Raw genomic sequence first — 18,918 nt, 5'->3', positions numbered from 1 at the left:
GTGATTACGGCTACTTTTTTTTTTTAGGTGATCAGATCCACAATCCGTTTCCTTCTCTTGGATCATCTCTTACTATGAGTGCGGAGTAACCACATCAGACCCCTGGCATGTGACCCTCCCTGCATGTAACTTCGCAGCCTCCAGTGTAAAAGCAGAGAGAAAAAACTTCAGCCTGACAAATTGATTCCCATTTCCTCTTGAGAAAAAAAAAAAGCCAAATCATGTGAGACCTGCCGGCCCCACAGCGTCCCAATCTGATGAAGACCGCTTATTAAAGAGGAGGCGAATGCTATTCTATGGGCAGCCTCATTCACCAGCACATGTGCATTTAGGAACATCAATTTTTTATTTTATTTTTGGGGGAATTTGCAACGTTATCTGAAAGTTGTTTTTTTTTTTTCATTTCCAAAAAGTAACTTCCAAGTAAGCGACAACTTCTTCATTCTAAATGGATAACCACAAGAAAGCCTTCGGTACAAAGCATATAGCTGGGGTAAGTCCTCCTAAAGCTGCGGAGATTATATAGTGCCAGTAGAATGGACCTATTATTTCCAATGTATCACACTGGCTCACATTCCAATGCTGTGTAATAGGATTCTATAGTAATAGTAGCTTGTGTTTTTCTATTGCATATGACTCTAGTGCTTTAGGTCGGGGCTACCTGGTGCAATTTTGTTGCACTGCCAAATCTTCATTGCAATATCTCATAAAAACATAATGGTAATAAAACCTTACAGTGGGGGAATTGTGATTTGTAGTCGTTGCAAAACAATTGTTGCATTCTATCCCCCACATGCGCACATACGTTTTCTCAAGACCCCATAGGAATATATGCCATGCAGCACTGCAATCTTATAGGATGACATTTGCTATCATTTAACTAAAAGGAAGCTAAAACCACAATCCAAGCAAAGCATCGGTGAAATCGTCTGCACCTGCTAAATGCCTCCCCTGGAGTAAGACTGCATTTATACCATGCATTTTTTTGCTAAAAGCAGTATGCATGGTTATAAAAAACTGCACTGAAAAAGCGCATCGTGTGAACCCAGAAATGTCTCATGTTGCATTTTAGTAATTAATGGTATATTGACATGTGCAGGATTTGCACATAGAAAAAAACAGTAAAAAACTGCAGAAAAAAACACATTGCTTTTATTTCTGCTTTTTTTTTCCTTCCCCCTCTCTGTGGGATTACTGTACCATTCACATGTACGAGTTTCAGCCGTGAAATTTGGTCTTTGTGTTGGCCGGATTTAAGGACCTGAAAGGTACGCTAGGAGAGGGACCCCTAGTAGTACAGTTGTCTATTCTGCTAAGAGTCCCTGCATCCCAGCCAAATACTGTCCTCTGGGGTGCAGGGACTCCTTGCAGCATAGATAACAGTGGGGGTCTTTCTCCCGGTGTACTTTACAGGCCCGTCAATCTAGCTGAAGTTAGGTTGTTTGAAAGTGGGGTTACTAACACAGTATCATGGTCTCTGGACATAGTGCAGTCTGGACAATATGGCCAATATATAGACCAGAGCAGTCCATGTGCAGGGACCCTGAAGCTGTACCGCATCTCTAAATCTGAACATAGCCCAAAAGTATCTTTCACATCTACCAGCTAAAATGAGCTGAGCAGTTCAGTTTCCCATAGCAAGAAAATCCATCCCTGTGAGTATCTAGTCTGTATATAACAAATCCTGAATATACAATAAGTAGCTAGCTATATAAGCCACGTATGAATGCACAAGAAGTTGGTTGTAATCCTTTCCTAATCTCCAGATGAAGTTTCTAAAGCAATTACTCGCAGCACGTGGATGTTGTCAGTGCTATAGTACATCATGTTATTCTGTAATGCCATGCATGTGATGTGTAAAGAGCGCACTCCTAACCCCGGAGTAAGCAACTCGCAGGCCAAGAACTTCAAAAGTTCTGCCGAATTCTGCAATCTTCATTGCTTTTAAGATATTTGCCTTCAAGAAATGAGAACATGCTTAGCTTACCCTCAGCCAGATAAAGCTAAGTAGATACAATTGTATCCAGTCTAGACAACGCTCTGTGACTCTGAATGGATACATTGTAGCAAAAATACCAAACAGATTTATGCACTTGCTGCTGATGTATTTAGCTCACAGAGCACTGCCGAGACTGGACACATTTGTATGTAGTGCTCCGCTGAGAGCCAGTTTAAGGCCCCTTGCATGACCGTGTGTTAGTTCAATGTGCTATCCGAGGTTTTTCCCGGATAGTACACTGACCCATCAACTTGTGGGCCAATGCACACGACCGTGTATTACATAGATCTGTGTGCGGGCCGACAATCCAGGCTGCATAACATGGGACAGGTTCTATTTCTGACGTGCTTTGGCCATGGATGGTTTATGTTCACAATAGGTCACCAATATTAGATCTGTCGGGGTCCGACAGCTGAGACCCCCTCAAGCTATTGCTTACAAGCTAGTAGCTGTGACTGCCTCTGACTGGAGCTCTGAGTCACGTCCTCCTACCTGACACTGTCCAGCTAGTACAGAGCTTAAGTAACACATCAAGCACCAAAACTACCTGCACTGATTGCTCAGGAATTGGTGGGGTCTACAGAAAAAATTCCAATTGTGCCAGTTTCAGCGGAGCAGAACCTATTAGGTGATGCTAAAAACTAAAATTGGTAGAGGCGGTGAAAGGTCCTCTTTAAAGGGGTCTACCACCATCAAAATTTCTTCTAAACTCCTTAGGTTAGTAACCTAGTGAACACACTTGTTTGTGTCAATGTGCAACTGAGTAAATGTTTAATCCATAGGCAAATGAGTCGTTTTGTGTGTTGTCCAACATCAGCCCAGTGATCGCCGCTGAGATCTGTGTTTGGACCTCCGCAGTCATATGGGGCGCGCTGACATCATGACAAGGAGTCAAAGCATCACAATATCAGCGCACCCCATAGAAATCATTGTAAATGTTTTTTCTATTACAATAACAATCTGCTGCAGGTTTCTTTTTGCAACACGTGATTATTAACTTACATTGTAATATAACGGACAAACTAAGGCTGTGCTCACACATGATAGAAATATTAGATAAGCTATCATAGATACTATGTTTTTTGGACATCCACATTTATTGATGTAGACCAAGATGGCGCCATAACCCGCTCGGCACATTACACGGCACTTATAGTCTTCCACAAAGTCGGCTTTTTGATTAGTTACACAATTTTGGACCAATGGCTTGAATAATTCATTGTGGGCGCGGCTGCCAGCAGACTGGTATAGCCCATGATGTACAGGGTGTAACAGAGATCCTGTGTGAGGGAGACAATCACATAGTGATAGCTTTACTGGATGACAAATCCATCATCCATGGGGGAAGATAAAATACCAAAGAGCAGTACAATGATAGATCCCCACTGAGGAAGTGGGCACCATAGTGGGCACAAACCGTTATCTAGTGCTGCCAATCAGTAGGAAACCTGAAGGGTTAGACCCAGGGCTGGCATCAGAACTTGACCAACCCGGGCAAGTTACAGGGCCCACAGCACCTGGGGGTCCCACTGAGGGGCTGCAGAGTGCTTACATAAATAAAAATGACAGTACTCATTGGCAATGGCCACATAATGCAGGTTTTGTCTGATCCCCGTGTGTATAAGTGTTTATATCCAATTCTTATGTTTCCTATGGTAATGTTATTTTTTCTGTACCATTTATTTTGCAGCACCTGACCTTTCCCTTGTTGGCTGTCTCCCTGCTCTCCTCATTTGGATCGTCTATGCTGTATGGCTACAATTTGGCAGTGGTGAATTCTCCATCCGAGGTAGGTTATAGTTGTTATGTTCCCTTAGGCACCATGCACATGACAAGTGTGCCTTTGTTGTGGGGCTGAGTTTGCAGTTGAAGTGACATCCGAGTGCATTCTGTTGTGCATTCATGCCTATGGGACATGGTGGGGGATAGGACCAATGTTCCAATGACATGGTGGGGGATAGGACCTGCTCTATAATCGATCGTGTCATCAGAATGTAATGGTTTGGAAGAACCCATAGACGTGAATGCATAGTGGAATGCAATGGAACTCCGAGTGTCGTCCGAGCGCATTCCTCTGCAAACGCAGAACACATGGGGCCTTCGGTATATTGCTTGAGAACCAATGGCTTACATGAAAAAGACATGGCTTAACATGTCACCATTAGACTAGACAGTTAGTTCTGTTCAACTAATGGACAGAACTAGCAAAATTATCCCAATCCATCCCAATGTATCTGAGTACATTTCTACTACCAATATGTATGGCTTCAACACATAGACAATGGCCTAGGATACAATAAGACATCTTAATGTGTGTGACACTACGTTCACTCCTGTGTTCGGGTTTCCGTTCGGGGGATCCACTCAAGGACCTCCCGAACAGAAACCTATACGCATAAAAAAGCAGTTACCTTAGGAAACCCACGGACCCCATAGACTATAATGGGATGGGTTTCCACCCGAAAAGGCCAGAAAATCTGGGGAGAAAAGCGCTGTGAAAAATGAAGCCAATAAGAAAGTTGCACAAATGCAGTTTTTCTTTAATTCCACCCAAATTTTTTTACAATACAGAAAGTAAATGGGCATTCGCTTTTACAAAAGTATCTTTTTCTTTTTGCATTTTCTTGACCTTAATACGACACAGTGAAGACCTCTTAGTGTTAGGACTACATACACAGTGAAGACCTCTTAGTGCTAGGACTACATACACAGTGAAGACCTCTTAGTGCTAGGACTACATACACAGTGAAGACCTCTTAGTGCTAGGACTACATACACAGTGAAGACCTCTTAGTGCTAGGACTACATACACAGTGAAGACCTCTTAGTGCTAGGACTACATACACAGTGAAGACCTCTTAGTGCTAGGACTACATACACAGTGAAGACCTCTTAGTGCTAGGACTACATACACAGTGAAGACCTCTTAGTGCTAGGACTACATACACAGTGAAGACCTCTTAGTGCTAGGACTACATACACAGTGAAGACCTCTTAGTGCTAGGACTACATACACAGTGAAGACCTCTTAGTGCTAGGACTACATACACAGTGAAGACCTCTTAGTGCTAGGACTACATACACAGTGAAGACCTCTTAGTGCTAGGACTACATACACAGTGAAGACCTCTTAGTGCTAGGACTACATACACAGTGAAGACCTCTTAGTGCTAGGACTACATACACAGTGAAGACCTCTTAGTGCTAGGACTACATACACAGTGAAGACCTCTTAGTGCTAGGACTACATACACAGTGAAGACCTCTTAGTGCTAGGACTACATACACAGTGAAGACCTCTTAGTGCTAGGACTACATACACAGTGTGACCTCTTAGTGCTAGGACTACATACACCGTGTGACCTCTGACCTCGGGAGTCATGTGGATGAACTTGGTAGGAAAGAATGTAGAGGAATTGACATTAGTGCCGGGTCATGAGGCTTCCTCTCACATTACCTCTCATCATGTGCTAACGCGCTACTGTCTACCAGAATATTATTTCTAACTCTTCTAAAGGTCACTTATTTTGATACATTTGTTCTCATTCTCAATTTAGTAGAATTTTAATAGCCGATTTATTATTTTCCAGCACATTAAAGCATTTTACAATGCCACCTGGGTACAGAGATACGGAGAGTCCCTTGACCCCAGTCCATTGACCATCTTATATTCCTTGACGGTGTCTGTATTTGCCCTTGGTGGAATGTTGGGGTCCCTGCTTGTTGGTGTTCTGGTCTCCAGATTTGGACGGTAAGATCATCTTCATGGTGGTTGTGACATTGGGCTTTACTTTTCATTAGTAGCTTATCTACATTTTCTCCAATGCTTGGGGGTTATAGACTTGGTAGAGGGGTCATTTCTGGGTAGCATGCTTCTATTAAAAGCCATTATTTGGTAGGAGAGTTAACCAATGGTTAACCAATCGGGGGTAGAAGCAGGTTGGATTGGAAGATTTGCCTGGAGACAGTTGCAATTGCTCCGTCTCTCCACTGGAATCCTTGTCTTAGCTGTGAATGACTTTTACAGCCTCTGTAGGCATTGTGGCCGTCTGTGGGCAAATCTGGTAAATTCAACCTTGCCTTCCGTGTACTTATAGACTGATTTACAATGCCAGAAAAGAAATGATCTCTGCATTGCTTCCTGAGTTTGTGGCCACAAAGGTATGATACTGCCACTATTAAACCCCCTACATGGCACTATTATGGGCATTTTGGACCTAATAGACTCCCTTAAGACAACGGATTGATGGGATTGACCTGCTTTGGGATGCAGGACTGTGCCAAAGAAAACAAATGAATATTACATTTTCTTGCAATGTAATCTGTTCATCTATGTGAGAACATTCATAACAATATATACATAGTAATCCTAATAGAGATGAAAACCAATCCCTGCAATTCCTTCCGCCTGGGTGCCCAGAGTCATAACCCCACTATTCAGAACCTATCCTACCAATGGTCAAATCGATCTTGACATCATAGGAAAGCCCTAAAATGCATAACAAAGGAGCCCACAATATATCAACATTTAGAAATGGCCATGAGCTATAAGATTATGTTAGTAATTCAGAGGAACCTCACTGTCTGCTATATCAGGCTTTACATTACTTGTGGCTTTAAAGGGGTTATCCAAGGACTATTTATAAAGTTACTTTGGGTTTTTCCGGCCAGTTCCGACCTTGAGTCACATGACCAGAGCCAACACCCCAATCAATATGTCTCCTCATGTGTCCACTGCTGGTTATGTGTACTATGGGGTCTGAAATATCATTATAATAGTGAAGTTAGTCCCTATAATACACGTAATACTAGGGAACATGGGTAAGAATGGAGGAAACTGATTAACTTGGGTGTCGAGCGTAGAGGAACTGCTCAGACGTTCTCAATACACCTTTCCAAATTGCCACCTCTTTGAGAAGATCGCCTCCATACCCAGACCACATTTCCTGTAATGGATTTTCAGTTTTACATACCTGCCATCGTCTCGGAGAAGGCCACCTCTCTAGAAGACTACTTTATCATGCAATATTGGGTGGTGGTCTTAAAGAGGTTTCACTGTATATGAAAACTATTACCATTATATTAGTACGTCCTCTAGTCCTCTACCTATTTGTATTCGGTTCTCTTTTTTGATTACGAAGCCATAATATATATATCGCATGCTTGTGTGAAGCCATAGATTTCTAAACCTAAACAGAAGGGTTAACTGAACGGTGCAGAAAGCACTTAGTCTTTATCTCCATCGGATTTATTAGTGGTTTGCCATTTCCCCCGCACAGGACTGATTACACATAACCAATTAATATCCATGGGATAGCAAAGTTCCTCAAAATGCATAGCATTGCTATGTATATGATGGGAACATATTGTGACTACCGGAGCAGAATATAGTTTACTTCAAACCTCATCCAAGGCTGCCTGCTATCTTCCATTCCAGATTAACCACTTTCTCACACTATTAACCCAGGCCTCTTCATTTACATAATGGTTTCTGCTAATGGCAAGAGGTTGCACTTGTAGATAATACGTTTATACGGCTTTATCAGCTGGCATGGTATGTGAGGTTTATAATCATATTATTCTTAGGTGTACTATATCACACTTATATACATAGTAATATAGAGGTATAGCCTAAAATAGTGACAAAAAAACATTACCATTGATGAACTGTAGGAAAGGTCACATTGGAAACCAATGGAAGATGGAGAACATGGTAGGGAATAGAGATGAGCGAGTACTATTCGAAATGTCCGTTTCGAATAGCACGCACCCATAGGAATTAATGGAAGCGGCCCCTGCGTGCCGGCTGCGTCCATTCATTCCTATGGGTGCGTGCTATTCGAAACAGGAGTTTCAAATAGTACTCGCTAGATAAGGATTCATAAATACAACAATATTATAGAAGTCTATGGGACCATCACACAATAGCTCTCCATGCCTACAACTATTGTCCCAACCCTTATAAATCCAACAGAAACAATATGGCCCATTGGGTGCCATACCATGGATACATTCTCGCCTAGGAGCATTGGTATGAAGGTGATATATTTCTGAATGATGGTGCCATAATGTGTCAGTAAAGTGCCTATAGGTCATTTGCTCCATGTGTAGTCTCCAGTGTGTGAGGCCATGAGAAAGGATTGGGTGTGGGACGTAAATGCCCCTTTTCCTGGCCTGGATAGTTGCTAGGTATGTTATACTTGGCTTTATATGGTGCCTATTAGTTTTACAGACCTTCATTTAGTTTTCTATCCACCTTCCAATAGATTCTTAAAATGTACGGTAGGGGCTAAAAAAAATACAACTTTTTTTGTGTTTTGTAAGGGTACTAAATCTTACATTGGGAATATAGACATGTAACACATATCCCAGTAGATGCTGCCGCTCCCCATCTGGCCCGTGCACCTCTTTTGAATATGGTGGTCTAGAATAGATTTTGGTGGTGATAGACTCCCTTCTACAAATACAGATATTGCTCACTAATCTTTAATAATAGTGAACCCCACCGATCGGGAAAACCTACAGTAAGTTAACCTCGCCTTATAATAGTAAGTCATTTCTCTATAGGACTCCGACTATTCTTTGTCCCGATGACCAAATTTCTGACTTCTGTCCCACAGAAAAGGAACGGTATTAAAAAGCTCCCCATTAGTTTTCATAGCTGGCGCCATGATGGGATTCAGTCGTGTATTGGGATCCCCTGAAATGGTGATTATTGGACGTTTTATCACCGGCATACATTCAGGTAAGTGTAGAGAAAATCTCTTGAACATATTGATGAAGCCAATAAAATAAATATTTCATCTGCTATTAAAGAGTTCCTGTGTAATGTCCTATCCCAGGACAGTATAGAATATCTATTCACTATTAACTTTTTGTATATTTTTTGGCATCTTACCTGATATGTGGATCTTCCTCCAGGCATTTCCCTCAGTGTGGTCCCCATGTATTTGGGAGAAATCTCTCCAAAGAATTTACGCGGCTTCTTGGGCTTAATGCCAAGTATTTTCATTTGCCTTGGAGTATTTACTGCACAGGTGCTTGGACTTCCAGAGCTACTGGGTCAGGTCAGTAATGTATAGATACCATTATGGGGGTTAGAGACTCTACATAAGGGCTTTGCTAAGGATTTTAGACACCTTTAGTTGACACCTGACCTTGGAATTTCGTGCCTTCACGAGTTTTGGGTTTATATTAAGTGATTGTTGATTTGTATCCTGAAATCTTACAGTAAATCTCACCATACCATAGGTTGGCATATGGGGTAGCCCCTGACCAATTGTAACCCCCTCCATCCCCCATGTGATTGTAAGGAGAGCCTTTCTTGCCACTCTAGGAGACTTCTCTATATATTACATATGGTATATGGCAATTTATTTGTATACAGAGAATGTAATGCTACATCTTACCCGCAAAAGTTGTGGTAGAATCAGTTGACCAGATTAAAGATTGCCGATGACCATTCATGGACCATCCTAAGACTTTGAGTAGCTGTTTTCTTAGCTCTTGTGAAATTTGCAAAACTAAGACAGATTAGGTGAAGATGAGGAGGTAGAGGAGATGCGGCAGGACAACAGCTTATTGTTCATGATGCTTGGGTTGGAACTACAGGAGCCGTAGAATTTACAGGACATGATGGAAAGAGATGGCTAGCATTACTACATACATGGCTCAGATTTTCACACTCTTCTCATTGCTCTTAAATCTGTTTTATCCCAATAGGATGAGACTTGGCCTCTGTTTCTTGCCATTGTTGTGGTGCCCACATTTATTCAGATCGCCATGTTACCTTTTTTCCCGGAAAGTCCTCGCTACTTACTTATTGACAAAAGCAACGTTCATGCTACCATAGCTGGTAAGTAATAAGACTTTATAAAAATGACCAGAAAACCCCCAAAATGGTGTGTTTTAGCGTAAACCTACAACTTAGTGTTATTATCCTGATATTCTACAACAGAGCAAATTCTAAACTTGACCAACAGTTCATAGATTTATTCACTGTACAGTAAACCTTTTAATATAACTTTAGTATAACATAGTATAGTTTAGTATAATTGATTTCTGGAGAGTGTTGTGGGCATGCTCTGTGACATATGCGGAAATCATTGTGCAGGAAGGGGAAGGAGGCAAGTTGTAATCATCATTTATCATCAGAGGATCTTGTCATTGGCTTCACCTTTATAATAGATATGTTACCTTTTATGATGAAGATGAGATCACTGCTGCAAAGTGACTTCTATAGAATCAGCTTTTTGTAAGAATCACTGCCGAGAAAAAACAAAACAAAAAAACAATATTTTATTGTTTTAAAAAAAAATTCTGTGTGTATGTTTATTTAAATAATTTATAACACAGATCGTGACATCATAAAAAAATAATAAATTCTGAGTATTGCTCTGACTCCGACCTAAATCGTTGACAGCCAAGGTCAGTCAGAATGAAAAAAGGTTTGAAATATGTAACAAATAGAGATGAGCGAGTAGTACTCGATCGAGTAGGTATTCGATCGAATACTACGGTATTCGAAATACTCGTACTCGATCGAGTACCACTCGCTATTCGAATGGAAAAGTTTGATGCAGAACCAGCATTGATTGGCCGAATGCTATACAGTCGGCCAATCAACGCTGGTTCTTCTCCTACCTTTAGAAGTCTTCTCCGTGCAGCTTCCCCGCGGCGTCTTCCAGCTCTGAATTTCCTCTGCCAGGCATCGGGCCTGGGCAGAGCCAACTGTGCATGTCCACTTCTAGTGCGGGCGTGCGCAGTCGGCTCTGCCCAGGCCCGATGCCTGGCAGAGTGAATTCAGAGCCGGAAGATGCCGCGGGGAAGCTGCACAGAGAAGACTTCTCGGAGGATCCAGCCCGACCCTCACTCGTGGACTTGGTAAGTATAATTTGATCGAACGTTGCCTACCCCTGAAATGAGCATTTTCCCCCCATAGACTATAATAGGGTTCGATATTCGATTTGAGTAGTCGAATATTGAGGGGCTACTCGAAACGAATATCGAACCTCGAACATTTTACTGTTCGCTCATCTCTAGTAACAAACTATAAACCTAATTAATTATACAATATAAATAAGTTATTTTATTATTAGTTATTTATTTTAATATAAACTCATATTTATATTTTGAATATTTGGTAACTTTTTTTTTTGGATTTCACCCAAAACTGGCCCTAACTCAGACTCCTACTCCACTGCCCTGGTATAGATGACTCCCAAAGTCCATTCTTAACATCCATTACTGTCTATTCAAATTTCTCCATACATTGCCTCCCTGGCTAGGAAGAAGCATTCACATTACACCCTGGCCAGTGGCCGCCTTGTCGGAGCTTCCATTGTAGAATTGCTGATGCTTATTTCATGCTCTTAGGAAGATGAATGGATGATACCACTTGTAGTCTTGTCTGTCACTTTCATTGCTTCCCTCAGGTTACAGAAGATACCTGTGAATCTCTTCACTCTCACTCTTCCTTCTGTCTTTTTGTTGAATTGCTCGGCACACACAAAGCAATGATCATTTGCTATTGAGACAACACTGTTGGCTATTAAAATGACTCATAATCACCAGTCCGAAAGTGCGAGATGGAGGGAACGGGGAGGGGTTTTTGTTCTCTCCTGTTTCCATCGCTAATGGTTTGCTGGTCCTTCTCGAAAATCAATTTGTCTCTACTTTTCAGTGCGTCATGGAGCGTTACTTGTAGAAGTTTTTTAATACTTTTTTTCCTCCTTTTATAATTTGTGAGCGATACAGAACAGAATTTATATCGGTTTCGTCTGCTAAAAAAATTCTGGCTTCCAGCTAAAATAAACAGGACCAGAACTGGAGATTCATGGCCTGATCTTTCTTGATCTGCCTATCAAATTGTATATGGGAAACCATGTTCAATATTTCAAAAAGACATAAAGGGAAGGGTCCAAGGAATGGCAGATATCTTGAGACATTGTCCATGTATTGTAGGAGTTGTACAGAATAAGAAAAACCTATCTGAATTCTTCCAAAAACAGCACCACGCCTGTCTGAGTTTGGACATAGACCTAGTCTACAAGGCTATTTTTGGAAAAATGTAGCCATGTTTACCTAATCCGTAAAATCCCTTTAAGATCCATCACTGAAAAGCCCAGATGCTTTATACATTATGATCCATGTTTAACGATGGAATTAAGAAATCACAAAAAGTTACAAATGACCGTAACGAAAATTGACAAAAATTTAGAAAACTATGAGAGGTGACGTTAGTGATCACTCCTCCAGTCTTCTCAGCGTCTCGCTACGAGCCATGTGTCAGTCAGCTTTATTCTCTCCTCTTTGCAATCATGGAAGCTCCAGATTGGGCTATTTTGCAGTTTCTAAATTGGGAGCACTGTGCCATGATATCGCTGTATAGCACTCCCGTAAGAATTCTGTGCTATAAAGTCTACCATCTGTCAGGGCCCCAGGTGCTTTTAGCTTCACCGCTGGTAGGGCTGCCAGTTTTTATTTTTGGTACAGATGGTAAACAGACAATTTTTTATTGTGGTTAATAAGGTTATACTTATACAACCAAATTATTTTTCTCCAATATACCTGTTCGTAGGCTTAAATAGGCATCGACATTGTAATAAAGATTGTGTAAATCAATAGTACTGGCGATTAGAAGAGACTTTGTAATATATTTTGCTTTCTTTCTGCTTTACCTCCATATTCTAAAACTGACTTCCACTCTGATAATTCTGTTATATCTGTAAAGGACTGTGGGCCACCAGACTAGGATTATTCATTTGTATGAAGAGGAGTGAGGGGAGTACTGTGCAGGGAAAGTGGGGGTGATGCTGGAGCTAAATAGGAGCTTTATTAAGTATTTTATTTACAAAGTACATCTCAGTACTTCTCTATATATGCCCTGCATGGTCCAAGGGCTGGTTTAGTGAAAGAAAAAGTTATGGAGCAGATTACTGAGTACAATGCATGGCAAATAAGCACCACTGACCAGCTCAGAGAGAACTGAAAACTACAAAAAAGAAAACTGCTAAAAAATGCAGAATATAAGTCATATAATGGCAATAAATAGCGGCACTCCACATACATGTATACACATACATAATGGAATATCATGAAAAGTCAAATGAAATGATAGGTATGCTCAAGTAAAATTGAGCCAGGCATGACTAGGTATGCGCAGGCTGAGAGTCATCTACGGACACTGGTAGGCGGGGCTGCCGCAGCCCCAGCCTGCCAGTGTCCAGAGATAACTCTCAGCCTGCGCTGTGAAGAAGCGGACAGCGGGGATGCCTGGGCGGCCACCTCTCACGATCTGCCCGGCCACGCCCACATGCCAAGCCCCGCCCAGAGGTCAGCCCCGGCCCCGCCCACAAGAAGTCTTGGGCTTGGCCATGTTAAGAAGTAGCTCACATGCTGACAAAGTGTGAGCACCCCTGGTGTAGAGCATGCTCAACTATCAAATCTACAAATAAAGAGGGGGCTTCCTTATAAGGGTTCAGCCGCTGGTCCATTCGGATAATAATCTCAGAGTAGAGACAGCATTCATTTATACCACCACTGCATGTATGATGCGGTGTTTCGGGAGATCATACCCATTGTCTCTACTGTGATTATTGACCCCATCTATCAAATCATGTATAATACCAACGCCATTAGGTTTTGGAGAAAACATGTTGGACCATAGTGAAACTAAACCTCTGGAACGTCCTGTAGTTTCGTCCCTGTATAGACCCTTGGGGTAGTACCCATTACCCAGCACTGTAGTTAAGACTCTACAGTACAGGTCTAGAATACGACATAACCGTGGTGCCGAGTGGGCAGCTTTCTGCAAAAGTGTTCTGTAATCACAATAAGAAGCTTCCAGGGACACTTAAAGACATGACCACTGAGACCAACTGCGAAATACGTAGCTTGTTCTAGTCTAGTAATATTCAGATATGTGACCAAATTAGACAGTGATAGCAGTAGGTGGTCAACTTATTAGGAGTCTATCGATATGCCTTAATGGATATCTCAAAGCTAAGCAAATTTCTTAGCAGAAACTCCATACCAAGCTCCTCAAGTAAAAAAGTAGTAAGAAAGGACATTGAGATCGTTGGGTAGATTTTATCCCATTCTCATGTATACAACTTTTTCATAGTTATTTCTTTAAGTATAATTTATGTAGCAAATTTTTTAACAAAATAACTTTCATTTCTACATCGCCAACATATTCTGCAACGTTCTACAGTTGTTTGCCATATGGGAGGACTCAGTTAGAAAGGAGAGAGGTCTCTGCCCATAAGAGCTTACAGTTGTATGGAAGGAGTGACACAACAGGCGTAGATAGACATTTCCTCTAGGGTAGTGGGCTCCTCATGTTGGCAAGATGAATAGAAGTAAATCGAGCCAGTACAGGAGCCAATACAGATGCAGGGTGATAGAGGACAGGTTCAAGAAGAAATATTGGTGTCCAGGTCATGTTTTGGTTATGGTGATACGATTTAGGCATCCTTGAAGAAATCCATTTTCAATAAAATCGTAAAAGAGAAGGTTATCAGCAATGTCCATGGCAGTCAATTCCACAGAATGGGGGCAGCACAGGAGAAGTCCTGAGAGGATACACTTTTATAATCTTTTTATACTTCACTATCAAATCTTTTTGAATCTTTGTTCCCCTGCGGTATGAATGTCCACCTCATCAGTTGTTGGTTTTATGTTTTTAGCTCTTCGTTGTTTTCGTGGAGAACATGATGTCCAAGATGTTATCGAGGAAATGAAGGAGGAGCAGCAGTCTCTAACATCTGATGAGACTGTTTCTGTGTGCCAGCTCTTTCTTGACCGCACCCTGTTCTGGCAGACTCTATCCGTCATTGTCATCAATATGGGTATGCAACTGTCTGGAATCGATGCGGTAAGTTTCCCATGTTACATAGTAGAGGTAGATCTATAACTTATAATCAACTATGGCCATAACTGATGGTCTTGACCATGGTAGGTCAACCTTCAAGGAGTTAATATAATGACTTATTTTGTTTGGTAAAACCTTTGCAAACGTGTTAAAATTATTTTGTGGCCATGTCTTAACATCAAACCAAGTAGCCCCCTACTCAAAATAATACTTTGCAGCCTACACCATGAGCCCATTGCAAGATACCCCTAAAAATACAGCAATATATGGACCCCTGAGGTAAACATACTCCTTCTTGAGGAAAAATGGCATTTTGTATAGTCACATTTTGCTCCATGTTGCATTGTATTTTCATATTTATAATCTGTCTGCATCTATGTGGGATTGTTGTCTTCTCGAAATTTCCTGTTATCCTTTGTTCTCCATTCTTGAAGGAGGTGGATTTGGGATTTCTGGGTCAACAAACTTATGACTATGGTCTCCATTAATATTGCCCCCTTAGTGCCCCCACACACTGTATACTGTCTCTTTAGTGGTTCCTGTACTTGCTTGTCCCATCAACTTTAAGGCCCTTACACAGCCATCATGGAGTAGTTCTGAAGCCCCATTCAATTGGTTTCTTGGTGGGTAAAACACTACTCCTGGTCACACTTTTGCAGAACTGGTTACGATCTGAGAAGGACTCCTCACATGATCATGTGCTACAGAGAAGGTTCAATCACATGATCTGTGACTTTCCATACTTCAAGGAGGAAATGAGGAATGTGATCAAAGCGTGTAACAATCACAGATGAAGTCCATAAGCAGATAGCATGTCGTGACCTGTTCTAGGAGCTGGTACACCAGGAACTTCTGATCGGTGGGGGTGGGGGACAACAGCAGGACCTCACAGAAATCAGCTGTTCTGGGGTTCAGTACATCTGATCCCCATGTATTACAGTGCCTGGAGGTGGAAGCAGTTGACTGCAGGCACCACTATACAGGGCACAGAGCCAACTGCTTTCGGGTAAGTGCACTGTATAGTATACACAGAAGGGGCATCTCTAAACAGCTGATCTGTGCATGGGCTGGGTGGTTCCTCCATCCTACCAACGATCAGATATTTATGGCTTATCCAAATGATAGTTCCACATTGTCAACATTTATTGTATGCTTATGGACAGACTGTCATATATTCTTGATGTGTATATTGCTAAGCCATGTATGCCTTTGTGTTTTTTCATTGTTTTGCACTATATTTTGGAAAATTTCAATAAAAACTATTGATACGAAGAAATTAATCAGAATAGAATTGAACCTAAAATAGGATTCAAGGGGGAGCGTTCTCTTTAGTTTCAATTGAATCTTTCTCCTGTCCTAGTTCCATAGTGTTCCTGAGCTAAATCTTAGGGTCAGATATTGACATTGTCGAAATAAATTTTCTTCTCTCAAGTTGATCTGTGGTTGAAAGACCATCATATACTTCATATTCATTAGCATTCATTGGTAGTCAGCAATGAAATTCCGGGATCTATGGCATATCCTCCTCTGGGATCCACATTGTGTAGAGAACAAGGATCCCCCAACTGCATCCAGGCTGAGTGTGCATGGGAGTTAACCCCTTCCCGACATGCGCCGTAATAGTACGGCGCGTGTCGGGTCTGTAACTATGGCGACAGCCCGGGAGCTTTAAGCAGTAGACAACCGGCTCTGATGCCTCCGATCGGTCCCCGGACCGATCGGAGGCATTAACCCCTCCGGCGCTGCTGTCAAAGGCGCCGGAGGCGCCATTTTCCCGGCGGCGCATGGGCGCCGCCATTTTGGCAGGGATCGCCGGCTCCTGGAGCATGCTCCAGGGCCGACCCCCCGTTGCCATGACAGCCGGGAGCCTTGTTAAAGGCTCCCAGCCGGTCTGCAAATTCTCTCTTTTGCAGGCTGGTGTATACAGCCTGCAAAAGAGATGATGATTTTTTGCAATGCATTGCAATGCATTAGCATTGTAATGCATTGCATTAGTGATCAGACCCCCTGGAGTTCAACACCCCTAGGGGGTCTAATAAATGCAAAAAAAAAAATTAAAAAAAAGTGAAAAAAAATATAAAAAAATATAAAAAGTATTAAAAGTTCAAATCACCCCCCTTTCCCTAGAACAGATATAAAAGTAGTTAAAAACTGTGAAACATATACATGTTAGGTATCCCTGCGTCCGAAATCGCCCGCTCTACAAATCTATAAAAATATTTTTCCTGTTCGGTAAACACCGTAGCAAGAAAAATAGTCAAAAGTGCCAAACCGCCGTTTTTTCACTGTTTTAATTCTGATAAAAATTTGAATAAAAAGTGATCAAAGCAATAACATTTCCCGAAAATGGTAGAACTAAAAAGTACACCCGGCCCCGCAAAAAAAGACGCCCTATGCATCCCCGTACACCTATGTATAAAAAAGTTACGGCCGTCGGAATATGTCGACTTTTAGAAAAAAAATTTTTTAACACCGTTTTGGAATTTTTTTTAGGGGTCAAAATGTAAATAAAACCATATAAATTTGGTATCCCTGGAACCGTACCGAAACACAGAATATAGGGGACAGGTCATTTTGGCTGCACAGTGAACGTCGTAAAACCAAAGCCCGTAAGAAAGTCGCAGAAATGCATTTTTTCTTCAAATCAACCCCATTCTGAATTTTTTTCCTGCTTCCCAGTACATTATATAGAATAATTAATGGTGGCATCATGAAGAAAAATTGTCCCGCAAAAATTAAGACCTCATATGACTCTGGGAGCGGAGAAATAAAAAAGTTATGGGGTTTAGAAGGAGGGGAGTCAAAAACGAAAAACGAAAATCAAAAAATGCCATCGGCGGGAAGGGGTTAAACAGCCAAGCCAATGGGTCAGGGGTCTCTATATACACTCACCGGCCACTTTATTAGGTACACCATGCTAGTAACGGGTTGGACCCCCTTTTGCCTTCAGAACTGCCTCAATTTTTCATGGCATAGATTCAACAAGGTGCTGGAAGCATTCCTCAGAGATTTTGGTCCATATTGACATGATGGCATCACACAGTTGCCGCAGATTTGTCGGCTGCACATCCATGATGCGAATCTCCCGTTCCACCACATCCCAAAGATGCTCTATTGGATTGAGATCTGGTGACTGTGGAGGCCATTGGAGTACAGTGAACTCATTGTCATGTTCAAGAAACCAGTCTGAGATGATTCCAGCTTTATGACATGGCATTGCATTATCCTGCTGAAAGTAGTCATCAGATGTTGGGTACATTGTGGTCATAAAGGGATGGACATGGTCAGCAACAATACTCAGGTAGGCTTTGGCGTTGCAACGATGCTCAATTGGTACCAAGGGGCCCAAAGAGTGCCAAGAAAATATTCCCCACACCATGACACCACCACCACCAGCCTGAACCGTTGATACAAGGCAGGATGGATCCATGCTTTCATGTTGTTGACGCCAAATTCTGACCCTACCATCCGAATGTCGCAGCAGAAATCGAGACTCATCAGACCAGGCAACGTTTTTCAATCTTCAATTGTCCAATTTCAATGAGCTTGTGCAAATTGTAGCCTCAGTTTCCTGTTCTTAGCTGAAAGGCGTGGCACCCGGTGTGGTCTTCTGCTGCTGTAGCCCATCTGCCTCAAAGTTGGACGTACTGTGCGTTCAGAGATGCTCTTCTGGCTACCTTGGTTGTAACGGGTGGCTATTTGAGTCACTGTTGCCTTTCTATCAGCTCGAACCAGTCTGGCCATTCTCCTCTGACCTCTGGCATCAACAACGCATTTCCGCCCACAGAACTGCCGCTCACTGGATGTTTTTTCTTTTTCGGACCATTCTCTGTAAACCCTAGAGATGGTTGTGCGTGAAAATCCCAGTAGATCAGCAGTTTCTGAAATACTCAGACCAGCCCTTCTGGCACCAACAACCATGCCACGTTCAAAGGCACTCAAATCACCTTTCTTCCCCATACTGATGCTCGGTTTGAACTGCAGGAGATTGTCTTGACCATGTCTACATGCCTAAATGCACTGAGTTGCCGCCATGTGATTGGCT

General features: G+C 42.0%; 1 protein-coding gene across 1 annotated transcript in view; it reads left to right on the top strand.

Moving 5' to 3' along the window:
* The first annotated feature begins 390 nt into the window (after positions 1-390).
* Positions 391-18,918, top strand: part of LOC142182788 (solute carrier family 2, facilitated glucose transporter member 9-like) — a 29,780-nt gene continuing 11,252 nt past the window's right edge. The window contains exons 1-7 of the mRNA XM_075257529.1: positions 391-493; positions 3,690-3,788; positions 5,590-5,750; positions 8,620-8,744; positions 8,921-9,066; positions 9,722-9,854; positions 14,689-14,876. Coding sequence (XP_075113630.1) covers positions 449-493; positions 3,690-3,788; positions 5,590-5,750; positions 8,620-8,744; positions 8,921-9,066; positions 9,722-9,854; positions 14,689-14,876 — 897 coding nt within the window. The 5' untranslated portion in view covers positions 391-448. The remainder of the gene's footprint in view (positions 494-3,689; positions 3,789-5,589; positions 5,751-8,619; positions 8,745-8,920; positions 9,067-9,721; positions 9,855-14,688; positions 14,877-18,918) is intronic.

Source organism: Leptodactylus fuscus, chromosome 10, assembly GCF_031893055.1.
Source record: "Leptodactylus fuscus isolate aLepFus1 chromosome 10, aLepFus1.hap2, whole genome shotgun sequence".
NCBI classification, from domain to species: Eukaryota; Metazoa; Chordata; class Amphibia; order Anura; family Leptodactylidae; genus Leptodactylus; species Leptodactylus fuscus.
This window is presented reverse-complemented; position numbering and strand designations above follow the sequence as displayed.